The 27,232-nt window shown below is 42.3% G+C and overlaps 1 protein-coding gene across 1 annotated transcript in view; it reads left to right on the forward strand.

Moving 5' to 3' along the window:
- Nucleotides 1-25,948, forward strand: part of kcnh8 (potassium voltage-gated channel, subfamily H (eag-related), member 8) — a 452,253-nt gene extending 426,305 nt beyond the window's left edge. The window contains exon 16 of the mRNA XM_043690211.2: nt 24,171-25,948. Coding sequence (XP_043546146.2) covers nt 24,171-24,881 — 711 coding nt within the window. The 3' untranslated portion in view covers nt 24,882-25,948. The remainder of the gene's footprint in view (nt 1-24,170) is intronic.
- The last annotated feature ends 1,284 nt before the right edge of the window (nt 25,949-27,232 follow it).

Genomic DNA, 27,232 nt, shown 5'->3' on the forward strand with positions numbered 1-27,232 from the left:
CTTATTCAGTGGATATAGAATCATAGAGTCCCTATAGTGTGTAAGCAAGCCATTCGGCCCATTGAGTCCACACTGTCCGAAAAGCATCTCACCCAGACCCACCCCATTATCCTTGTCCCTGTAACCCTGCATTTCCCATGGCTAATTCACCTAACCTGCACATCTTTGGACTGTGGGAGGAAACCAGAGCACCTGGAGGAAACACACATAGACACTGGGAGAATGTGCAAATTCCACAACGGCAGTCACCCGAGAGTGGAATCAAACCCAGGTCACTGGCACTGTGAGGTCCTGCTGTTATCAGTTTCTTTTTAGCACATTTCTGTATTCACTCATTGTGATTTGTTTAGTTAATATCTCTTCCTGAACAACTGCTAATGTGTTCGCTTATTTCTTGACATGAGTTCCTTAATCAAAAGCCCTTTTTTTTCCTCTCTTCTATACTTGTTTGTTAGGCACTGAATTCGTTACCTTTAAGGTTTTAAAAGCCTCAATTAAAAGCCTCATACTACAGTATGACAATAAAGTATTCCTCAAACTGTACAAAATTCCAGACAGCCCACCTCCACTCGCAGAACTCAAAACTGAAACTTCTTAACACACACAATGTAAAAAAACAATTCAAATGGTAAGCCATATTTGATTCTATCCACATTACCACCCAAGTTTTAAATAATAATGATATATCATAAACTTTCATAACAATGATGAAGCTATAAAAGACATTAGTAGCCATAATGGTACAAATGCTAGCTGTCCATAAGTTGCATGAACAATCAGTATTGTGACACTGCTCATAACTCCAGCTTTGTACTTGGAAAATTTCAGCAAGGTTCATAACGTACTGCTGACATACCAGACTGCTCCAGCATTGTAACAACTTTGCTAAAGAATCTCTGCAATAATGTCATGCAATCATAGGATCCCTGCAGTATGGAAGCAGGCCATTCAGTCCATCGAGTCCACACCAACCCACCAAAGAGCATCCCTCCCATTGAGCCACTGTGGCACTGTAATTTCCTCGTTTTATGTGACATATTAAATTGTTTGTGAGCTCATTTTACCTCTTTGCACTGAAGCTGCTGAGAGGGTTAAAGATTAAATGTACAGTTGCATTCTGCTTCAGTTAAGCTTATTTTCAGATATCACAAGTTTAGAATTTAACTAGAGGGCTAAACTATCAGTATCTGGTTTATGCCATTGACAGTAGAAATATAGCATAGTAATAATATTGGCCCAGATCAGCTGCAAAGCAGCAACCATCATCAGATTACCATTCTACTCCGACTTTTTAAACCCTGTCGGTGCTCTGTAGTTCGGGCCATGTCTTACGATCCCAACTTATTCAGAAATATGGATCATATCTTCCACTGAACTGCTTCCTCCCTGTGTCTGATTGTTGAGGTTTTGGTTGTGGGGAGGAGGGAAGACAAACCACATGTACTTTATACAGCACTAGCTCCTATTTTCAAGTAAGTGTTTGAATGTCATAAGAATTTTCAGCCTACTGGTGAATCAGTGCTTAAGTAAACGGGTGAGTGAATAGTCAAATGTGCAGGTGTATAAGTGGCTAGGTAGGCAATATGATTAGGTGGCAGCTGAATAAGGCAATAGGAAGGGTGGCAAGTGAATGGATATGTGGGTTTGGAACAGTCAGGTTAGGAGGCACTATTAGGTTGGGGATCGTCATGCAGTGTCTGAGGGAAGAATCAAGTGATGAAGCAAGGGAGATCAGGCCAGGAGACCTGTGGAGAGTTGAAGCAAGTCAAATTGAGTCAGGGAGAACTGGGAAGTGGGATGTTGTTGGGGGGTGTCAGGGCGTTCAGTTATATGGCTAACTAGTGTTAAACTAGGATTTTTATGTTTAACATTCTCTGGCATACATCTAGCTAAATAAATCAGAACTATCCAAAATCTGTAACTCCAATTTAAAGTTGAAGGCTTTTTTTAAGTGGGCCAGAGAAAGGATATCAGATCAGAACAAAGTGTAGGATTTCTTCAGGTGGAGGTAAGAAACTGCAAGAGTCAATAAACATTGGTAGGAGTTGTTTACAGCTCAGCAAACAGGAATGGAAGTGTGAGTATGGTATTAATCATGATGGGTAATACAGTAAGCAGGGAAACAGCCGCGAAGCACCCAAGTGTTTCTGTCAGGTCAGCAAGCCACAACTTCCTCTGGACTGTATTGTGACTTGTGCCTCAGAGGTATCTAGAGATGAGATAAATTAAAGAAACCCTCTCTTTCAATGTGGCAGATGTATTAAAATGATTAATCAACCATGATCATATTGAATGGCAGAGAACTCTCCTTCCTCAGTCCCTGTGACCGAAAGAGTAGGGCAGTTGTGCATTGGAAGTTCACACTTCCTAGGCAATTCCCATATATTCATCAGAGACTGGAAGATCTGGGAACTCACTTTTCCAGTCAATGTCTTTTCATTAGAACCCATAATGAATAGCATTGAGCTGAAACATTAGATCGAAGAAAGACCAGTTAGAAAAATGAAAATCTCTTCAATATTAGGACAGGATTATGGTGAACTAATTAGACCTTAAAATTAACTCAGAGTCAGTCCTAAAGCTTGAAAATGCAGGATCACTTCATCATGCAAGAGCTGTTTAGTAGATCAAGTAGACCAAGCACAGAAAAAGGAGATGTGCCAATTCATCTAGCACTCATGCAAAACCAAGACACAAGGAGAAAAGGGAAAGTGAGCCAGGTCAGTATGTATCCTACAGCTCAAGTGAATGCATTGGCCTACATCTTAAAAGGGGCTGGAAATTTTACCTGGATATTCTGAATCAGTAAATGTTGACTTTTCACTGTCCATGTGCTACTGTATACTGTACTCATAAGAACAACAAACTGTATGTAGATTACTATTTCCTATACAGAAAAAAGCAGAAAAATGAAAAGTAATGGCTCTGTAGTTTCCATTGTTATATAAGTTTGCTATAATATCTGGAGCAGACGTTGCTCCACAGGGCTCCTTGCTACAGCTGTACATTTAACAGATGGAAATCAAAGGGTACATTTCCAAAGCATTTCGAAAGCTGCATGAGCGATTGGAGTCATTCCTTCATTTAGTCTTTCAATAAATTTTCCTCTGCCTCTTTTATGTAATTGCTTTCTATGAAGACATGAAGGATTTAAAATATTGTTGCCGAAGGTCATGAAAATTCACAAGTGTGCTTGTAACAGTCCCATACATTACAAAAAAAAAAAAGAGAAAAATATCAATCTTTTTAGTTTTTAATTGTAGGAATCCCCTCAGAATTTAATTCTACCTTTGCTTATACAAATATTTGTTAGCAGTACATCAGGTCAGCAAGTCAGAACATTTTCTGGTCTGTATTGTGTCTTAAACCTTAGAAGTATGTAGTGATAACACCCACCAGGTTATGTATCTGAGCATGGTTTTATTCCAATGTTTTAAAATGTCTGCTTTAGTGCTTCCATCTTTCACAGTAGTCAGTTGCCGTCATCTGTTCTTTAAAGATTCAGGATCACAGTCACTGTCCCAATTCTTTCACATTTCAATAAACTGAATCTGCACAAATAGCGAGTGGGAATAAAAGGGTCTTCTCTAGAGTAGAAGGTGGTGGCTCATGTGGTATAACAGAAATCAGAGCTTGTACCCATACTGTCCACAATAGCTATCGATAATGTGGATAAGAGAATAAAATGTAATATTTTCAAACTTACTGAGGACACAAAATAGGTAGAATTGTGAATCAAAGGTTCTTTGCTCCTCCTCACAAGTGTAAGTTTTAGGTTACAGCTCAAACTCAAAGCCCAATATTAATGTGTTCACAGCAAGAGCAGAAAATCTGGTGGAGTAACTCAGGAAACTTTATTTAAATTATAAATAACACTTATAAAAGCAGGGATTCATGGGCCTACTATCATACTTGCCATCCAGTTCAGCTGGGATATGGGTCCACACTCCGTGTCTGGACTTGCTCCAATATTTTGAGGATCTTCTGCTTCTGCTTGGACAGCAGGATAATTTTACTTTCAAATGCCTATAAGGCTGTTGCTTATTAACTCTTTCCAAAGCCACAACCTGGAACATGGTCGATAGCATCACTAAATTCTGAATTTCCGAAGTGAAGCGTGTCTTAATGCTAATTGGTTTAAAGTTCATATAATCAATCTTTAGATTAGATTAGATTACATTACAGTGTGGAAACAGGCCCTTCGGCCCAACAAGTCCACACCGACCCACCGAAGCGCAACCCACCCATACCCCTACATTTACCCCTTACCTAACACTACGGGCAATTTAGCATGGCCAATTCACCTGACCTGCACATCTTTGGACTGTGGGAGGAAACCCATGCAGACACTGGGAGAACGTGCAAACTCCACACAGTCAGTCGCCTGAGGCGGGAATTGAACCCGGGTCTCTGGCACTGTGAGGCAGCAATGCTAACCACTGTGCCACCGTGCCGCCCACGGTTTAGTTGGCTCTTAACGCTGATGAACACTGACTGATGATACTTCTCACTATTTATCTCTCATTATCCATGAGCCCATTCCTTTCAGTGAGTTTTGTTATTGTTGCATTTTCTTTTACTAAGATAAGCGGATGATTTGAAATGTTCTTTACCTCTTTGCTTTCGAAAAGAGAGGGGTACGCAGTCGCGATCCGATGGCTGATATCTCTGGGCTTATGGTCCCAATCTACCCTCACTTGGTGAAGTTCTGATTAAATCAGACGTTGATGATGAACCACCTGGTTTGATGTTCTTTGCGGTCTCTTGTTAGGTGATGTTTTATCAGGTTGGTGACCAACATACCTGTTTGGTGAGTTTTTTTGTCTCTAGTTGAATGGTTGGAAGAATTCCTCGTTTTTGAAAGGACAAAAGATATATTGTAAAAAGTTGTTTATGATTTCAAAGATATAAAACTATACCAAAGATCATATTGCACTAACCTAAATAAATTGTTACAGAGTATGTAATAAGAGTCAAGTGACTGGAACTAAGTATTGATTAATTCCTGTCTGTGTTTAACGCTGCTGTGCTCTGTAATGTAGAAGGTGATAGTTCTCCGTCTGCGTGTCTTCTTCGTCCTCCTCAGAAGCCTACTGCCGCTCTCCCAGCTCTTTAGTGTCCATCATATCCTCTTGTCACCTGCTTCAGTTGTGTAGAGCAGAGTATAGCAGGAAATGCAGCACACATTGTCTGGAGAATAGTGAAAGGCTCGTTCTGACCAATCCAATCATTACAATCTCATCTTCAGGAAGCTCCATCATGCACCAATTTGAACAATCAGCTGATTCCAGAGGGTAGGCAAACATGAGGACTGCAGATGCTAGAAACCAGAGTTGAGATCCGAGTGGTGCTGGAAAAGCACAGCAGGCCAGGCAGCATCCAAGGAGCAGGAAAATCGACGCTTCAGGCAGAAGCGTCAATTTTCCTGCTACTCGGATGCTGCCTGACCTGCTGTGCTTTGCCAGCACCACTCTGATCTAAACTCTGATTCCAGAGGGTAATCCTTACCTCCCATCCTTGTATGGTATCTACCTTTCACAAATAGAGCCGATGTGCTCAGCAAGAACAAAAACATTTACTTTGCCCACTCCAATGTGGTTACGGTATTTTCCATTTCCATTGTGCATTTATGTGTTTCATGAATACAGAAGGTCATGCTTGGCACAGTGAGCTGTCGGCTCAGCCTAATAATCAAGGGGTTCCTTCACACCTCCATGTTCTTTTCTGTCTAGCACTCTCTGGCAGTACTGAGCTTCCAACTGTTTCCACATATCGCTTTGTGTTACAACTGCATCTTCCAACTTTATCCCTAGGGCCTGGCCTTACAGTCATGCTAACCATCATGCTGCCCCATCCCTCCCACTAAGCCCAGGCTGATGGTGGCCATCAATGACTCCGAGGAGAAAGTGAAGTCTGCAGATGCTGGAGATCAAAGTTGACACTTTATTGCTGGAACAGCACAGCAGGTCAGGCAGCATCCAGGGAACAGGAGATTCGACGTTTCGGGCACAGGCCCTTCTTCAGGAATGAGCAGAGAGTGTTCAGCAGGAGAAGATAAAAGGTAGGGAGGAGGGACTTGGAGGAGGGGCGTTGGAAATGTGATAGGTGGAAAGAGGTCAAGGTGAGGGTGATAGGTCGGAGTAGGATGGAGGCGGAGAGGTCAAGAAGAAGACTGCAGGTCAGGAAGGCGGTGCCGGGCTGGAGGGATCCGGCTGAGACAAGGTGGGGGGAGGGGGGATGAAGAAACTGGTGAAGTCCAAGTTCATCCCCTGCGGTTGGAGGGTTCCCAGTCGGAAGATAAGACGCTCCTCCTCCGACCGTCGGGTGTGTGTGACGGTCGGAGGAGGAGCGTCTTATCTTCCGACTGGGAACCCTCCAACCGCAGGGGATGAACTTGGACTTCACCAGTTTCTTCATCCCCCCTCCCCCCACCTTGTCTCAGCCGGATCCCTCCAGCCCGGCACCGCCTTCCTGACCTGCAGTCTTCTTCTTGACCTCTCCGCCTCCATCCTACTCCGACCTATCACCCTCACCTTGACCTCTTTCCACCTATCACATTTCCAACGCCCCTCCTCCAAGTCCCTCCTCCCTACCTTTTATCTTCTCCTGCTGAACACTCTCTGCTCATTCCTGAAGAAGGGCCTGTGCCCGAAACGTCGCATCTCCTGTTCCCTGGATGCTGCCTGACCTGCTGTGCTGTTCCAGCAATAAAGTTTCAACATCAATGACTCCCCCTCCCGCAGTATCACATCTCTCTAGGGCACTGTTATCTCCCTCGATTTTATAGATTGAGAATCAACTTTCACAATTATTGTCCCCTCTGCATCCCAGCATTTCTGCCTTCAGTCTTCAGAATTGACATCCCACTCTCCCTCCTCTATCTGTGGCTGCTGGTAACCCCTCCTTGACTTTCATCAAGCTAAGCCTCAGGGCAGAGCATGGTCCAACCTTTTGACCAACTTTAAAATACAGCCCCAACTGACAAAGTCCTTTTCTGATCTCTGTGCAACTTCCTGACTAACTCACCAGAACATTATGGACTGGTTACACTGGATCTACAGCACTGACAATGGCCTATTTCCTGCACTATAATCATACAGACCCCTGAAGCCAGACCCACGCAAGCAGCCACTGACTGTGCCAAGCCCCTGGACTAATAGTGGACGCTGTCCTTGACGTACTGTGCCAGGACCCCTGAGAGAAGATTGACTCCTTTGACTTGACTGATGACTTTGAAAAATAGCCATTGCATTGAAGCACATCATCAGTGTGTTTGCTGCTTGCACATGGTGCAGGTATGAGATTGACATAGCATGTTGCCATAGCAGCAGCATCCTTCCCTTTGATCACTGACTGAAGACAACCATGACCAGCTGCTTGATTTCATGTTGGTGCTACAGAGCAAGATAAGGCAGTAATATATTGAGTCTTTTAGCTCTAGCTGAGAGAGAAAAGAAAAAAAAGAAATCAAAGCTTGGCAGAGGTGCTGTGAGCAAAGTGAGTGAGTGCAAAGACAACAAGCAAAGAGTCCAAAGATGCATCCTGGTCCAATCCATCAGATGGGTGTCTGTTTTGTTGCTGGCAGCAACTTTCCAATGAAGGTGCCAAGTGCTCCAAAGTACAAAACTGCACTGTAACTGGATGAGATATGTCATGAGGCATGCTAGGTGCCTGTGGATGGGAGGGATGCCCAAGGAGCAGATCTTGAGATATTGGTGACTGCTGTCCAAGATGCAAGGCCAGAGAAGAAATCTCAAGTGACCTCTCTGACCTCCACATTGGGAATTGTCACTGTCTAGTTTCTATGAAACAGGTGGGAAATTGCTTATAACTCAGGCAAGATTAACTGAAAATGAGATTTTGGTGTATGGATGGATACAAACAGGCCTCTTGCTGCTCAGAAAACAGATTTTCATCTCACCATTCAGCCATTGGTTAGAAAATCAGGTATCTTGCTCATAAGGTTGAGAATCTCATTACTGCTGATCCCACCTGATTTTCCCAGTTTTCTTGCCAATGCCCGTGTCATTCAGGATCTGGGAAGATTTCGCCCCATTGTCTCTATTGATATACTTTTCAGTTAACGTTGTGAGATTATTTGAATAAAAGTAAACCCCTACAGGTACTAGAAATTTGAAACAAACACTAAGATTGCTGGAGAAACTCAGCAGGACTGGCAGCATCTGTGGAGTGAGAAACAATGTCAACATTTCAAGTGTGCTTTTACTCTTCTTCAGAACTTGAAAGGACTTCTCTGAATACAAAGTTTCAGGAAATATATTGTTTCATCAGCTTATAGAAATGCCAGTCTTGGGCTATTTGTGTATTTCTGAAGTAGTGCCACATCTGCTGTTGGATTGTACATGGCTGCCCACCCTGGGTAACATCTGCATGGGAGCTGGAATGATAGTCTGATTGCAATGCTCATAGTTAGCAGTCAGTAAGAATTCAATGAGAGTGCTTGACTGTTCAGATCACTGAAAGTATTTAAAGAAGAGATAGATAGATTATTGAAATATCAGAGTTAAGGGCCATGAGGAGTTGGTAGGACAGTGGTTGAGGCATGGGGCAGGCCACTCATGATCTTACAGAATGACTGGGTAGGCTTGAGAGGTTGAATAGCCTACTCCTCCTATTTCTTGTGTTCTTATGTTTAATCAAATGGTACACCTCTCACATGCCTCCCATTTAAAAAAGTATTGATTTCCCGAAAATTCCAGTCCTTCCCTAATCTAGCACCCCACTGGGGAAGATGCACAATGTCCCTGCGACCAGGGACATAGAATGACACAGTCAAAAAATATGCAGAGTGGAAATGCCAGACCAGTGCTCTCACCTTATCAAGGATCCTATCAACAGCCCAAGCAACAAGAATAAAATGTTGTTCAAGAGTTAGAGCAGCTTTTGCTGCCTTAACTGCCCACCATTTGCCACCTGCAATGAAGAGACTGCAGGAGTTTTGAGAGGCTCAGTTGTGTGATGAAGAATGTGCGCAGCATTTTGGAAGGTTTTACCACTTAACTAGGAGGAGTTAATTGATTTGAGCCCCATTATTCCACAAACCGTCACAAATGTGCAAGAAAAAACATTTAAGATGATCAGTTCACCTGACTGACTGCTATTGCAGGTTAAATTGACACCAAGGCTTTAATAAAAAAAACTCCAGTGCAAACGTTTAATTGGTGCTGCTATAACACCTGCTTCTTTAACGCGGTTCCAGCCCAAAAGTTTAAATGGTGTGGCTATTGCACAATTTTCTTATAGCACAAGATCACACAAGAATGGAACTATCGTGTTATAACAGAACTGATTGTACTTATTCTTTAACAAGTATTAGAAGAAAAGAAAGGATTACTAATCTATTGTTATGCAACTTAAACCACCCCCTTTAAAACCCCAAGCCTGCACACATTCATTCTCAAATAAGGCATAATAAAGACAGATAGTTTGGCACAAATATTATGGGTGGAAAATTATATGGATGGAAAATAAATTCTGAAGATAAAAAATACAGATTTTAGTCCTTTTGAGTTTAGCAATGAAGACCAGCTGCTGCCTGTAGAGTGATGGTCATTCTTTGATTCAGAGGTTCATTGGGTGAGCCTAGGGCTTTTACCGTTTCTCATAAGTTTCTGAGTTTTTGTCTGCTTTTTCAATGACAAGAGATCAATGTTTCATGCTTGCAGACTCTAGCTGTTTCAAGCTATTGCTCCGACAAGTCTGTGTAAACTGCAACTTGACTAATCCAAGGACTGGCATCAAACAGCTTTATTTTCATTCACCCAAAAAATACCTGGTGTTGCTCTAACTCAAAAATGTAGCAACCTGACTGAGATCTCCAAAAGCAACATAGTATTTACAACTAGCAATGCATACCTTTTGGTATTTTCAAGTTGTAAAGCTCTCCCGGTATCTTTGTTAAATTGCAGTGTCCAACTTCCCTTCCAGTTCATAGTCCAACAAGGGAAAATACGTGGCCTCTTGCAAAGGATGTAAGGGTCTGAAAGGGTTAATGTGGTGGAGTGTCTCAAGTACTACATGCTATGATGATATCAGATGGATGACGGGAGGACAGTTTAGGATCTTAAAGGAGTAAGGCCTAACATCTGGCTCTTCCTCATTGTCCCTGTTAAAATGCTTATCACATCATTGTAGCATGTATATTATTGCTGTCATGGATTAAATGCCATCATGTTAAGGCAATAACTTCTTCTCATTAGTCTAGTAAGTGGCCTCCCTTCACTACACTAGACCAGGCAGGCCTTATAGATCCCTACTAGGTAAGAGGATGAAGGCAGCAAATCTTCCAGAAAACATGAACAGTGGTGATGAGTCATCATTCAACAAGAAAATCCTCATGTTATGCTTTGATGGCAGGCTGGTGTTGTCTCCCCATGAACCTTGCCTTGCAACCGCCTTTTGAACAATGCCATCACATCAGTATCATTAATAGACTTTCATTCTAAAGTGAGAAGTTTTTCATCCTGTGAGCTCTCAATCTAGGCTTCCTCTAAAAGATACATGAGATACATCTGGGTATATTCAAATCCCAGCCAGGGGCATAATTTGGTATCTCTTGTTCCCTCATGGACATGTGCTACTCATACTATGGCAGAAAGAACATCTCGTCCTTTCCAGCTAGATCATGAAAATGTCAATGCATAGATCTATTTCATTTTAAGATTATTTTTGTCTTTGCTCACTATTATTCCCAATGGATTGAGGTTCAGAAACACAATCAGACCATCTCAGGGAGCATGATAACTTTTTTGAAGACTATATTTTTCACACTTGGAATCTCTGATAATGGACCACAATTTGCCAATGTGTGTTTCCAATCCTTTGCAGCCCAAAATGGGTTTATCGATGTTCAAATGGAGATACTCTCAAGCCAATGGCAAACCAGAAGGAGAAGAATGTGTCATAAGAGAGAGAATGTCTCCTGAGTCAATGGGACTGACAGGGATTTTAGCCTATCCAAAATGGCAAAGGCACCCAGATTGGGTTAAGAATCTGCAGCATAAGGGCATTGAGCTACAAGGTTTCCACAACTTAGATCACATTGTCCAAACACCAAATGGAAGCGCTCAAAGAAACACTGAAGGCATCACCTGATAGCTTGATTATCTGATTCTCTGGAGGAAATTATGATAACACAGCTACTAATGACCAAGATAAGGACTGACGGCCCTCGGAGCACATACTGACCTCCACAACCTCCAAAAGATATCAGTACACATTCAAGAAAATTGGTAAAATCCTGCAGAGCTTCCTTTTAAAACACAGAGACATATCTCCAGGTCAGCATGGTGCCGAACTTGGAGGGTTGTTTTGTGATGGTGATGCTCCCCCTACATTTGACCCAGTAGATGGGAGAATTTGTGGGTTTGGGATGTTTTTCTGGAGAAGCTTCGAGGGATTTGGATAGCACATACTGCAGCTGCACTGTGCCAGTGCTTGTGCTGAACCTAATGAGCGCAGTTCTGATCAAACTGACTGCTTTATTTTCCTAAGCAGTGTTGATTTTATTATGTAATGTTAAGGCATTCAGTCATCCAAGCAAAGGGAGAATATTTCATCATTCTCCTGTACAGGTCATGGAAACGCCTTGGGGAGTTAAGGGAAAAGCAACTTGTTGCAAAGTATCCAGTTCCTGGCTATCACTAATAGCCAAGGTTTGGAGGTGCCAGTGTTGGACTGGGGTGGACAAAGTTAAAAATCACACACCACCAGGTTATAGTCCAACAGGTTTATTTGGAAACACTAAATTTCGAAGCACTGCTTCTTCATCAGGTGAAACCTGTTGGACTATAACCTGGTGTTGTGTGATTTTTAACTCAATAGCCAAAGTATTTATGTGGTTGGTCCAGTGCAGTTTTTCAAGACCTAAATATATTGATGGTGAGAGTCACAATTATAGTAATGCCATTGAGATTGTTGCATTTTATACAGTTTTGAAGTAGTCATTGACCAATCTAAGAAGCACAACTGTAAATTGGCACTTATTATTTTAAATCTGGATGTGAGTCAAGGTTTGTTATATGGACTGTTTCATTATCTTTTTATTGATTCACAGGCTATGGGCATTGCTGGCTGGGCCAGTATTTATCGCTTGTCCCTCGTCAAGCTTGTCAAGGTTGTAGTGAGTTGCCGTCTTGAGCCACTGCAGTCCATTTGCTGTAGGTCAGGCCATAATGCCATTAGGGAGAGGTTTCCAGGATTTAAACACAGTAACATTAATTGTGAATGGAGCTGTACATTGTGTAATCCTCAGTCAGCAGCTCCAGTTTATATTTTGTGGCCCGGGTCAATCCCTCAGGAAATTTTGTGCAAATGCCCTGAGTTTGAAGTGACTGGCTTCCAGCAATAACAACTAAATTCCTTTGGAGAAAAGCTGCAATGACATCTGAGACCAAGTGGTCCAGCAAATACTTTCAGTAAGCAGGTTATTCATGAGTCACTGATGCTTTTAACAATACAGATACTCCTTAAACCACTTTACTGATCATTTTGAGTAGACTGATATAGTAATAATTGATGAAGGTGAATGTTTTTGCAACAGAAAATATCTAGGCAGTTTTCCATATTTTTAGAATTGTGAACTGTAGGTGTAATGTAACAGCTTGGTTAGAGGAACAGCTAGATATGAAGCTAAGGTATTGAGCTCCACAATCTGATTGTTGTCAGGTCTTATAGCTTTCACTGTGTCCAATGCAGTGTGGCATTTCTTGACACAGCTGTGTGCTTAAATGTCAGAATATATCTATGCATTCAGGCTTAAACTTTAAACACAGAATCATTAAATGTTTACATCACTGAAAGAAGACAATTGACCTCTCAATTCTGTACTCATTCTCCATGAGAGGAATACACCTAGTGTTACTCCCCAGTAGCTGTGCACATTTCTCTCCAAATAATGACCCAAATCTCTTTTGAAAGCATTCACTGAATTTGCCTCCACTAGACTTTCAGGTAATACATTCCAGATCCATGCACGATGCCTGATAAGGTGTTCAAAGTTTGTGAAAAGATTTGTAGCTCAGGTGCCAGTTGTTGTGATTGTGGGTATGTTCGCTGAGCTGGGAAGTTGATTTGCAGGTGTTTCATCCCCTGTCAAGGTGACATCTTCAGTACTTTGGAGTCTCCTGTGAAGTACTGCTGTACTGTGTCTTCTGGAATTTATTTGGTGCCGTTTCTGCTGCTTCCAGTTGCTCGTTGTAGTGACCAGCATGATGGGTCTGGGTTCAGGAGTCCGTGGATGAGTGCCATGCTTCTAGGAATTCTCTGGCTATTCTCTGTTTCGCTTGTCCTATGATGATTGTGTTGTCCCAGTTGAATTTGTGCTCCCTTTCATCCGTGCGTATGGCTACGAGGAACAGCTGGTCATAGCGTTTAGTGGCTAGTTGGTGTTTGTGGATGTGGATTGTCAGTTGTCTGCACTAGTGTTTTGTGCAGTCTTTGCATGGAATCTTGTACATTAGTCTTGCACATGTTGGGTATAGGGTCTTTTGTCCTGGTGAGTTGTTGTCTGAGCATGGCTGTCAGTTTATGGGCTGTCGTGAATCAGAGGGGTCAGAAAAATCTGACTGTCAGTTCCGAGACATTTTTATGTAAGATAGCGTGGCTAGTGAGTTAAGTCATACTATGTCCTCATCACGTTGTTTGTCTGTTAGGCATCTGCGGATGGAGTTGAGGGGGTATTCCATTCTTGGCGAAGCCTGTATAGAGATGTTTTTCTTCCATTCATAGGTCGGCGGTGCTGCAGTGTGTTGTAGCCCTTTTGAACAGGATCCTAATGCAGCTTCTCGCGTGTGTGTTCGAGTGGCTGCTGTTGTAATTCAGGACCTAGTCGGTGTGTGTGGCATTCCTGTACATTTTTGTGCTGCATCCACCGTTCTGTGTTCTTTGAACCATCACATCCAGGAATGGGAGTTAATTGTTGGTTTCATCCTCTCTCATAAATCTGATCCCTGTGAGAATGGTGTTGATAATCCGATGTGTGTTTTCGATTTCTATTCTCTTAATAATAACAAAATTGCCGTCTACATGTCTGATCCAGAGTTTGGGTTGGATTTGTGGAAGGGCTATTTGTTCCAGTCTTTGCATCACTGCTTCTGCTATGAGTCCAGAGATGGGTGACCCCATATGTATTCCATTGAACTGTTCATATATTTGGTTGCTGAATGTGAGTGTGTCGTCAAGAACAGGCGTAGTAGTTTGAGTATGCAGTCCTGGTTGATGGGTTCCCCGTTGTGTTGTCTGTTCTGCTTGTCCAGGAGATTGGCTATTGTCTCTCTGGCTAGAGTTTTGTCAATTGAAGTGAACAGTGCCATTAAGACCAATGCTTCATCTTTGTCTACATTTATGTTCTTTATGTTGTCTAGGATGTTCCTGTGGTACTTGTATTTGGAGTGTTTAGATCTGCTGATATAATGTTTTTGTTGGAGTTTTTTTGCTAGTTTATGCGATGGTATTCCTGGCAGAGCCACAATGGGTCTGACTGGACTGTCTGCTTTGTGTACTTTGGGTAATCCATAAAGTCTTGGAGTGTTGTTGCTTTCTGGTTTCATCCTTTGTAGGTCAATCCTGGTGACTAGTCTATTTTTTTGAAGGTTCCGTAGTGTGTTGTTTATTCTATTGGTTAGCTGCGACATAGGGTCAAACTCCCTCTGTAGGTAGGTATCGGTATCTGCAAGTAGTTTTTCTGCTTACTGAAATTATTCAGTCTGGTCCATGATAACTGTCATTCTGCCTTTGTCCACTGTACTATAATTATGTTCTTGTGATTTTTGAGTGTTTTTTGGGCATCTCTCTCTTTGGTGTTGAGGTTGTTTGTTTGTCTATTCTTTGTTAGTAAGGGTACCAATTTGCTGTGTCTCTTCATTTAGTCCATTAGTTCTGAGTGTACATTCTAGTGCAGCTAGGAAGTCTGTTGTATTTGCATCCCTGTGGTTGTAGTTGAGTCCCTTGGCTAGTACCACTTTTTCTGTGTCTGTAAGCTGTCTGTTGGAGAGGTTTCCAAACCAGGTGTCTGTCATGTTGTCCTCTCTACTTTTGGTTAGCTTCGTCATTTTGTCTTGTGGTGCTATTCTCTTTCCATACGCGGTTATATTCTGTCCTAAGGTGATGGCCTGTTCAATTTTTGTGCTCCACTCCTGACTGGCTGTTTTCGAAATTAACAATTTTTGGCATGCAATTTCTGGTCTGTACCTGTGTAATCTGTTGTATGAGTCCATAATCATAACCTGGATCATTCTGAGACTGTTTGGTCTGACTGTTTCCCTGGCTTGTGGGTTATTGATTGGTGGTCTGAATCTGACTCAGAATGGTAGTATTTGATTCCTTCAGCATTCACGTAGGAATTGGAGTTGTTCATAGATTGCACTCAGGCAGTTGGGACGGGATTCCCATTTCCTTGCTTGTCTTAGTGTCCCTCACCCGTAGGTTGAAATTTGAAAGGACCGGACTTAACGTACTTTGCACGTTTCTGATAACCAACTTATTGAAAAGAAATGGAAATACTGGAGAAGACCCAAAATAAAATTACAAGAATTGCACCAACACTTAAAAATGTACTGACTCGGAACAGAATTTTACGTCTATGTATGCGTTATGTTTTTCAGATAGATTCTGTACATTGAAGCAAACCGGATTGATAAGTTCATGGCTGTTGGGCAGCAAATACTGCAGAAAAACTTGCAGTCTAAGCATGAGTGTGTTCACTGATTATTAGGAGTGATAATCACTGTAGTTTGGGGGGTGCTGTGTAGATAATGGGAGTTTGGGGAGAGATCAGAAGCATATCAGAGGTCAGGATTAGACCACAGTCAAAAATTAGAAGCACTGGGATGGGAAGGTTTGTGATCATGGGGGAGTTTTTGGCATTACGTTGGTGTAGTGGTGTTGGAGGTGGAATGATGGGATGTCCAATGCTGGGAAATTCAAGCAGGTGATCGGTGTATAGAAGTGTATATGGTAGGTGAGTCAGAGTTAAGGATGTTAGGAGGAGGTGTTTGTATGGGGTATGGGGGAGTGTGGGGATGGGTGCAAGGAATGGACAGTTCAGTGATTGAGTGGTGGGTACTGTGGGAAAGTGATTATTGGGCAGTGGTGGCAATGATGTGGGACTGATGGTATGGAGGGGCTGCGGTTGGACTAGGGAGAACAAAGTCAGAAGTCACCCAACACCGGATTATAGACCCACAGGTTTATTTGAAATCACAAGCTTTCAGAGCGCTGCTGCTTTATCAGATGAAGTGATGTGGGATTCAAAGGTTGAGCCAATGGCTGAATTTAGCAGGTCTCTGATCAGTGGTGTCAGAGGGAGATATGAAGGTGGGAGAACAGACAGAACATGTTAGTTTTGGGGAGAAACTGCTGCTTCCCCTAGTCCAATAGCAGGCATATAGGCACGTCCTCACAGATCCAATCTGCCTCCTCTCTTTGTCTCTTTTGGGTTTCCAAATGCCCAGGAAATGTAATCAACATAGATTAACAATACAAATCCTTTTAAAGTGGACGCACACAAAGTTTGAATGACCAATCTACCTCATGAGATATTGATCATCAACCCCCATTCAGCCTCCATTAAAACCAGTTGGATAGGTTTTGAGATGGATTGCACTTGTGTTTCAGGTCTTCAAACCCATTTGTTCTGGGAATTGGATGGGGTGGGGGGGTGGGGGGTTACTGTGGTGATGAATTCCATCCATTCTGTAACTATAAATAATAATTAGAATATATTCTGGAAGGGGTGAGGAGACAGCAAGAAGAAATTCATTTATGCAGCAAGTTGTCACAATCTGGAAGAAAAGACATTATTGGAAGCTGATTGAATTGTAAATTTCAGGGAAAAAAATGGACATATCGTGGGAAATAATGTAGAATTAGTTTGTGTGGGGTAAGAAATCACTTGTGGGAGTTATCTACAGGCCTTAAAACAGATACTACGATGTTGGAAAAAATATACAACTAGAAATACTGCAGCCTAAAGAAGGATCACTGGACCCAAAATGTTAACTCTGCTTTCTCTCCACAGATGCTGCTAGACCTGCTGAGGTTTTCCAACTTATTCTGTTTTTGTTTCTGATTTCCAGCATCCATGGTTCCTCAGGGATTTTATTTTTGTTGGGAAATATTGCAAGTTTGTGAGAAAACAATAATCATGGACGATTTAAATCAACACTCAGACTGGAAAGATCATAATTAGAAATACTTTGATCGGTTCGTTCATAGAATGTTTGAAATAGTTTCACACAGCAGTATTTCCTTCAATGACCAAACAGTAGGCTATACTAGATTTGGTCTTATGTAACTTGACAGGATTAATCAATTACTGCAGAATAAGTGTATCTTTAGGTAGCAGCGTTCACAACTTGATTGAACTTTACATCCAGTTTGAAAGGGAGAAGAGTGGTCTAAAACTAGCATTTTAATCTTTAATAGAGGCAACTATTTGGATATTAAACTGAGTGAATTGAATTTTTAGGCTAAGAAATACATCAGTAGAGAAGCATTGGTAGAAATCTTAAGGGATATTTCAGAATAATGTAAAGAAGAAATCCAAGGGGAAACCCACCATCTGTGGTTAGCTAAAGAAGTTAAGTAAATCATCAAACTTAAAGTTGGAACATATAATTGCACAAAGCTGAATGGCAAGTAAGATAACTGGTCAGAACACAAAAAACCTCAGAGAATGACTCTGGAGTACTGTGTCCAATTCTGGTCACCTGTTCTCGGAAGGATATTATTAAGCTGAAGAGGGATCCGAAGAGATTTACCAGATGTTGCTGGGAATGGGGGATTTGAGTTATAAAGAAAGGCTGGGTAAGCTAGAATGTTTTTCACTGGAGCATAGGAGGTTGAGAGGTGACCTTATGGAGTTTTATAAGTAATGAGGGGTACAGATAAAGTGAACAGCAGCTTTTCTCTTGGGTGTAGAATTTCAAGAATAGGGATTATATTTTCAAAGTGAGAGGAGAAAGAATTAAAATGGACCCTTCGGTCCGACCACTCCATGCTGACCATGATCCCAAGCTAAACTAGTGCCACCTGCCTGCATTTGGCCCATATCCCTCCAAATGTTTTCTATTCATGTACTTATCCAAATGCCTTTTAAATTTTTTAACTGTATCCACATCCACCACTTCCTCTGGAAGTTCATTCTGCACATGAATCATTCCCTGTATAAAAAAACCCATGTATTTTTTTCAATCTTCCTTCTCTCATCCTAAAAATTCATCCCTAGTCTTGAAATCCCCCACTCTTGTGGAAAAGACACCTTCCATTCATCTTATCTATACCCCTTATGATTTTATAAACCCCCGTAAGGTCACCCCTCAACCTCTTCCTTTCCAGCGAAAAAAATCCCAGTCTATGCAGCCTCTACTTATAACTCAATCCCTCCATTCCTTGCAACATCCTGGTAACTTCATTGAGTTTTTTAAAGAAGTAACAAAGAGGAGTGATGAGGGCAGAGCGGTAGACATGATCCATGTGGACTTCAGTAAGGCGTTCAACAAGGTTCCCATTGGAGACTGGTTAGCAAGGTTAGATCTCATGGAGTACAGGGAGAACTAGCCATTTGGATACAGAACTGGCTCAAATTAGCCAACAGTGGGTGGTGGTGGAGGGTTGTTTTTCAGACTGGAGGCCTGTGACCAATGGCGTGCCACAAGGATTGGTGCTGGGTCCACTACTTCTTGTCATTTAAATAAATGATTTGGATATGAGTATAGGAGGTACAGTTAGTAAGTTTGCAGATGACACCAATATTGGAGGTGTAGTGGACAGTGAAGAAGGTTACTTTGGATTACAACAGGATCTTGATCAGATAAGCCAATGGGCTGAGGAGTGGCCAATGGAATTTAATTTAATTTTATCTGAATTTTTGGAAAGCAAATCTTGGCAGAATTTGTACACTTAATGGTAAGGTCCTAGGAGCGTTGCTAAACAAAGAGACCTTGGAGTGCAGGTTCATACCTCCTTGAAAATGAAGTTGTAGGTAGATAGGACAGTGAAGAAGGCGTTTGCTGTGCTTTCCTTTATTGATCAGAGTATTGAGTACAGGAGTTGGGAGGTCATGTTGCGGCTGACATTAGTTAGGCTACTGTTGGAATATTGCATGCAACTCTGGTCTCCTTCCTATTGGAAGGTTGGTGTGAAACTTGAAAGGGTTCAGAAAAGATTTACAAGGATGTTGCCAGGGTTGGAGGATTTGAGCTACAGGGCGAGGTTGAATAGGCTAGGACTGTTTTCCCTGGAGCGTCGGAGGCTGAAGGGTGACCTTATAGAAGGGTGACCTTACAAAATCAATGAGGACATGGATAGGGTAAATAGACAAGGCTTTTCCCCTGAGATAGGGGAGTTTAGAACTAGAAGGCATAGGTTTAGGATGAATGGGGAGAGATATAAAAGAGACCTAAGGGCAACTTTTTCACGCACAGGGTGGTGCATGTGTGGAATGGGCTGCCAGAGGAAGTGGTAGAGGCTGGTACAATTGCAACATTTAAAAGGCATCTGGATGGGTATATGAATTGGAAGGGTTTGGAGGGATATTGGCCAGGAGCTGGCAGGTGGGACTAGATTGGGTTGGGATATCTGGTCAGCGTGGGCAGGTTGGACCAAAGGATCTGTTTCCATGCTGTTCATCTCTATGACTCTATGAATCCTCTGCAGCTTAACAATAACCTTCCTAAAACAGAACTAGACTCCAGAAGTGAGTTTACCAGCAATTTCTGCATCTGATTTCCAGCATCCACAGATCTTTTTGTCTTTTTTTCAGCTGAAGAAGAGTTGTATTAAACTCAAACTGTTAACTCCACAGAGATGCTGCTAGACCTGTTGAAAATTTTCCAGTATTCTATTTGCTTACTTCAGATTTTCAGCATCAGTAATTTTTATTTTCATTAATAGATGAACCATGATCATATTGAGTAGCAAAAGTACCATGAGAGCTAAAATGGATTCTTATTGCTCCTAATTCATGTGATTATTTGACACATTGACAGGGATATGCAAAGGAGTAATAGAGTGGGTCTAATTGGGTACAACTTTCATACAGCCAGCACATTCATGATGGTTTGAATGGGTTTCTTCCATGATGTATGTTTCTGCAATCCAATGCATACAATCTGTCAAATGGGAAGATGTCCGCCTATGGACTGGCTCTGTCTGTAATCAGATGCATAAAGACAAAGATTTTCATATCTCATTGCCATACAATGTCAAAGAAGGAAGAAAAATACACTGTGAAAATATGCTGCAATTAGTTCCCAGACTGAATCTGTATTTGATTTGAGGTGATATATAGTTAATAATTACTTTCAAAGGCAGCATACATCAAAAACTATGAGTCTGAGGATAGATTTCACAGTGTGAATAGAAACACAGACTAGATGCTATTCATGGACATAGATAAGACAGTATTCTTTCCTGAGAATGTACACGTACATGATGTATAATTTTCTGTACTAATTCTGTTCATAGGAAGATAGAACCCCACATAGATAGTTTAGACGCTCAATACTTGAGTTTAAAATCTAATGATTCTCCATTGCTGGTACTGACGTGCCGCAGTCAGAGGTTCTGCATGTCTTTCAGCTGAATTCAGGGTGACATGAAAGATCACATGCCATATTTTTGCCTGACAAAATCACAGGAATAGTCCGTGGTAACCCATTATCACTGTCACTTGGTGGAATTTCTATTCATTGTCACATTGGCTGCCATAGTTTCTACTTTACAACAGTAAAGTTTATTTGGTGCAGAGGTTGTAAAGTGCTTTGTGTTGTCCTCAGGCCAGGAAAGGTGCTATGTGAATACAATTTATTTTGCATTTGTCAATTAGATCACAGATGATCTATGTTTCAACTGTGTCCTGCCTTTAACCCCTCAGTACCCTTACCCAATAAAATTCTATCAAAATATTATATCCAACAATATTACATTAGCACTAGGGGAGCCAGATTTTATCTTACAGCTGTCCTTCCTGTATTCTGAAAGTGATATGGCATTTCTTAATCATTTCTCCATACTCTAGCAGGTATTAAATTTACTGCAGTACTTATCAAAGCAGTACTTTGTTCTTGGGCAAAAAAACACCATATGGCATAATCAATATAGACTCCATACTAGCACAGTTTGCAGTATTCTTTATGTACAGAATACTAATTAACCACATATTATAGCACTTCCAGAAAAAATGGTCACGTTTATCTAAAAGAACACAGAGTACAGTTGCTTTTGGAATGATATGCAATGAAATAGATTATATAGAATTGGTTGCATGTTAGCTACTATGACTATACTTGCAGTGATCAAAATATAACTAAAACTAGTAAAGAATGATATTTATTTCAAGGAGGAAATGAGGACTGCAGATGCTGGAGATCAGTGCTGAAAATGTGTTGCTGGAAAAGCGCAGCAGGTCAGGCAGCATCTAAGGATCAGGAGAATCGAAGTTTCAGGCATGAGCCTTTCTTCAGGAATGAGGAGAGTGTGCCAAGCAGGCTAAGATAAAAGGTAGGGAGGAGGGACTTGGGGGAGGGGCATTGGAAATGCGATAGGTGGAAGGAGGTTAAGGTGAGGGTGATAGGCCGGAGTGGGGGTGGGGGCGGAGAGGTCAGGAAAAAGATTGCAGGTTAGGAAGGCGGTGCTGAGTTCGAGGGTTGGGACTGAGACAAGGTGGGGGGAGGGGAAATGAGGAAACTGGAGAAATCTGAGTTCATCCCTTGTGGTTGGAGGGTTCCTAGGCGGAAGATGAGGCGCTCTTCCTCCAGCCGTCGTGTTGCTATGGTCCGGCGATGGAGGAGTCCAAGGACCTGTATGTCCTTGGCGGAGTGAGAGGGGGAGTTAGTGTTGAGCCACGGGGTGGTTTGATTGGTTGGTCCGGGTGTCCCAGAGGTGTTCTCTGAGACGTTCCGCAAGTAGGCGTGGGTGCCCTCCACCTCCTCCATGATTTTTGCTTCCCCGGTCCCCAACGCCTTATCTTCACCATGAACATCCAGTCCCTGTACACCTCCATCCCTCATCACGAAGGACTCCAAGCCCTCTGCTTCTTCCTTTCCCGCCGTACCAACCAGTACCCTTCCACTGACACCCTCCTTCGACTGACTGAACTGGTCCTCACTCTGAACAACTTCTCTTTCCAATCCTCCCACTTCCTCCAAAGGAGTAGCCATGGGCACCCGCATGGGCCCCAGCTATGCCTGCCTGTTCATAGGATATGTGGAGCAGTCCATCTTCTGCAGCTACATTGGCACCACCCCCACCTTTTCCTCTGCTACATCGATGACTGTATCGGCGCTGCCTCGTGCTCCCATGAGAAGGTTGAACAGTTCATCCATTTTACCAACACCTTCCACCCCGACCTCAAATTTACCTGGACCGTCCCAGACTCCTCCCTCCCCTTCCTAGACCTCTCCATTTCTATCTCGGGAGACCGAATCAACACGGACATTTAACATAAACCGACCGACTCCCACAGCTACCTAGACTACACCTCCTCCCACCCTGCCCCCTGTAAAAACGCCATCCCATATTCTCAATTCCTTCATCTCCACCGCATCTGCTCCCAGGAGGACCAGTTCCAATACCGAACAACCCAGATGGCCTCCTTCTTCAAAGACCGCAATTTCCCCCCAGACATGATCGACGATGCTCTCCACCAGATTTCCTCCACTTCCCGCTCCTCCACCCTTGAGCCCTACCCCTCCAATCGCCACCAGGACAGAACCCCACTGGCCCTCACCTACCACCCCACCAACCTCCATATACATCATATCATCCGTCGTCATTTCCGCCACCTCCAAACGGACCCCTTCCCTCCCTTCCCCTATCAGCGTTCCGAAAAGACCACTCCCTCCGTGACTCCCTTGTCAGGTCCACACCCCCCACCAACCCAACCTCCACTCCCGACACCTTCCCCTGCAACCGCAAGAAATGCAAAACTTGCGCCCACACCTCCCCCCTTACTTCCTTCCAAGTCCCCAAGGGATCCTTCCGTATCCGCCACAAATTCACCTGCACCTCCACACACATCAGTTACTGCATCTGCTGCACCCGAAGTGGCCTCCTCTGCCTTGGGGAGACAGGCCGCCTACTTGCGGAGCGTTTCAGAGAACACCCCTGGGACACCCGGACCAACCAACCCAAACCACCCTGTGGCTCAACACTTCAACTCCCTCTCCCACTCCACCAAGGACATGCAGGTCCTTGGACTCCTCCACCGCCAGATCATAGCAACACGACGGCTGGAGGAAGAGCGCCTCATCTTCCGCCTAGGAACCCTCCAACCACAAGGGATGAACTCAGATTTCTCCAGTTTCCTCATTTCCCCTCCCCCCACCTTGTCTCAGTCCCAACCCTCGAACTCAGCACCACCTTCCTAACCTGCAATCTTCTTCCTGACCTCTCCGCCCCCACCCCCACTCCGGCCTATCACCCTCACCTTAACCTCCTTCCACCTATCGCATTTCTAACGCCCCTCCCCCAAGTCCCTCCTCCATACCTTTTATCTTAGCTGCTTGGCACACTCTCCTCATTCCTGAAGAAGGGCTCATGCCTGAAACTTTGATTCTTCTGCTCCTTAGATGCTGCCTGACCTGCTGCGCTTTTCCAGCAACATATTTTCAGCTGCTTATATTTCAATAAAAGATTGTAGGGAATGTCAAATAAATTATATAATCCCAGAAATAGATCCAGTATTATAAAAAAAACTCATTGCTATTACAAATATTTCATGTTCTTTTAAATTCTTAATGTTTAATAAAAAGAATTTGATAACTTTGTATGAGGAGTGGTACAGATGGTTTATATTTTGTACACATCGTATTCCCACGATAATTTTGTTTTTGTGTGTTCAAAAACTAACAGGACCACAGTAGCTTTTTGACAGCTTACTGAATGTTATTCAAATTGATGAGTGGAAAACTACCCTTTCTGGTTGTTGTAATAGTTCTAAATGTGATTGCTAGGCATCTCTTTCCGACAGTTCCTGAACAAACAAACTGCAGGAAAACAAGTCTCAGGTCAAAGGAGCAATCGGTAAAAAATAGTGTCCTACAAACAAGAAAAGGAGTGGTCATGTGCAGTAAATTTTTTCCTGTATTTCTTGGTTTGATTGACACTGCATAAACAAATCAATTAATGAAGTACACTTTATTTTACAGATGTGTAATCTAACTCAAGAAGTGTCTCAATTAGGCAAAGACCTACACAATGTAGTGCATCTTCTGGAAAGCCTTTTGACAGCACAGAAAAATACACCTTTCTGGCCTGTCCGTGGTGCTCACATGGCCCCTACAGTGGACAACATGAAAGCAAGAATGGCTTGGACATCACATCAGCCTTGTTTTCATATGCAGGGTGGGACAGCCTCTTGTGTTGCCACAAACCCATCACAAAACTCAACAGTGGCGGCTGACATGTGGCCTTTGGATTCAGGAATTAAATATAGTAACCCTCAAGGACTGGGAATAATTTCACAACGACCAATGGAAAGTGATCATTACCACGTTTTGTCCACACCAGTCCATGCTCAGCATTGCCAGTCACTCCAAGGTGATTGCTTACCACGCGTTCGATGTGTGACTCCACATTCTGACACCACATTAACCCCTCTTCAGTCCATGTCAGTTACCCTTTCATCTTCTACAGGTTCATCGCCTGAGAGAGCAAACCCACTAGCATTCCCTTGCAAATCTAAGGAAAGTAGCAGCTCCAACCTGGGCCCAATCAGCTCATCAGATCTTGGAAATTCTCCAGATTCCTGGGAACTTGAGGGGATGTCAGGTATTTCTTTATCAAACATGGCAGCTTCACCAATGGAAGTTATGACAAGTACTGACAAATTTAAGAATGACAGTGCCATTAATTTGTAATGATTATGATGAATTAATAAGCAAGCGCTGAAAAGGTTGGCATTGAGCTTTCGGTTTTGAATATTTTATGATTGCATCCATGCAATATTCTTCTGCATTCCACTGATATTGCAGAAGAGTCACAGAAAATGACTTCAGGGGAACACTGGAAATCGAACTTTATTATAAGTAAAGTGGTAGAAATCTATCAGATTATTCTCCAGTGGAGAAAAAAAATCATATAACAGTTTTCAGGAGCATGCTTATGAATCTATAACTATTTGAGCACAAAAGTAGTTTGCTTATCTGGCCGGCAGGCTCCCAGGGCGATTCAAGACACTTACAGCCTCAGGACAGCTGGAAATTCAGGGCAGCTGAATAAAAATGGCTTTTATAGCAGAAAATAATTCTTCCCAAAAGCAAAGTTTTTCTTATTTCTGAAAGACCTCTGCTGAGCTATCCCGAAAGGCTATGAATTGGACAGTTTGCTCTGGGTGGTCGGATGTCCTGCTGATTCATTTTTCTTTATGGACAAGGCCCAGGTACAATTAACGCTGCATGCAGTCTCCTAGACAATCAGTCAACTACAGCTGGTAGCAGAAGGTTAGTTGCTGCACATTGTATCATGTAAATCAATTTGTTCAATTATTTATCAAAAAATGACTATTTTTATACATTTGGTATGGAAACCGTATTTAAGTCACATGTTTATAATGAAATCTTTTTGTGACAAAGCTTGAAAGAAAACTCAAATGCTTTACAATAATCCTATTTATGGTGTTATCTCAAATCATTGGAGAAAAGGTTATGTACGGCACTGTGGCTAAAAAGGTATGTAATGAATTAGGTTACTTAGAAATGGTTGCATGTTAGCTACTATGAATGTACCTGCAGTGATCAAAATATAACTAAAACTAATAAAGAATGACACTTATTTATTGCTTATATTTCAATAAAAGATTGTAGGGAATGTCAAACAAAATTATGTAATTCCAGAAATAAGTACACTATTATGAAAAAAAATCACTACCATTACAAATATTTCATGTTCTTTTAAATTCTTAACATTTAATAAAAATAACTTGATAACTTTGTATGAGGGGTAGTGCAAATGGTTTGCGTTTTGTACACATTGTATTGCCACGACAATATTATTCAAAAACTAACAGGACCGCTGTAGCTTTTTGACCCCCTACTGAATACTACTCATAGTAATGAGTAGAAAACCTATCATCTTTCACCCTTTCTGGTTGTTATAATAGGTCTAAATATAATTGCTAGACATCTCTTTGAGAGAGTTCCTGTACAAGCAAACTGCAAAATAAAAGTCACAGATTAAAGGAACAGTGGGTAAAAAGTGTCCTCCAGATTTGGTCATCCTCTAAAGCAGATGGCACATCACATGCTACACATGGACCATAGAGTCATGGAGACGTACAGCACAGAAACAGACCCTTCGGTCCAACTTGTCCATGCCGACCAGATATCTCAACCCAACCTAGTCCCACCTGCCAGCACCTGGCCCACATCCCTCCAAAAACTTCCTATTCATATACCCATCCAGATGCCTTTTAAATGTTGCAATTTTACTAGCTTCCACCACTTTCTCTGGCAACCCATTCCACACACGCACCACCCTCCATGTGAAAAAGTTTCCCCTTAGGTCTCTTTTATATCTTTCCCCTCTCATCCTAAACCTATGCCCTCTAGTTCTGGATGCCCCATCTCAGGGAAAGACTTTGTCTATTTATCCTATCCATGTTCCTCATGATTTTGTCAACCTCCATAGGTTACCCCTCAGCCTCTGACATTCCAGGGAAAACAGCCCTAGCTTATTCAACCTCTCCCTATAGCTCAAATCCTCCAACCCTGGCAACATCCTTGTAAATATTTTCTGAACCATTTCAAGTTTCACATCATCTTTCCAATAGGAAGGAGACCAGAATTACACGCAATATTCCAAAAGTGGCTTAACCAATGTCCTGTACAGCCGTAGCATGACCTTACAACTCCAGTACTCAATATTATGACCAATAAAGGAAAGCATACCAAACGACTTCTTCACTATCCTATCTATCTGTGACTCCACTTTCAAGGAGCTATGAACCTGCACTCCAAGGTCTCTTTGTTCAGCAACATTCCCAAGGACCTTACCATTAAGTGTATAAATCCTGCTAAGGTTTGCTTTCCCAAAATGCAGTACCTTGCATTTATCTAAATTAAACTGCCACTCCTCAGTCCATTGGCCCATCTGATCAAGATCCCATTGTAATCTGAGGTAACCTTCTTCGCTGTACACTGCACCTCCAATTTTGATGTCATCTGCAAAAGTACTAACTATACCGCTTATGATCACATCCAAATCATTTATA

Source organism: Chiloscyllium plagiosum, unplaced genomic scaffold, assembly GCF_037043375.1.
Source record: "Chiloscyllium plagiosum isolate Xiang-an unplaced genomic scaffold, Cpla_swu_hap1 HiC_scaffold_5, whole genome shotgun sequence".
In the NCBI taxonomy this organism is placed as follows: Eukaryota; Metazoa; Chordata; class Chondrichthyes; order Orectolobiformes; family Hemiscylliidae; genus Chiloscyllium; species Chiloscyllium plagiosum.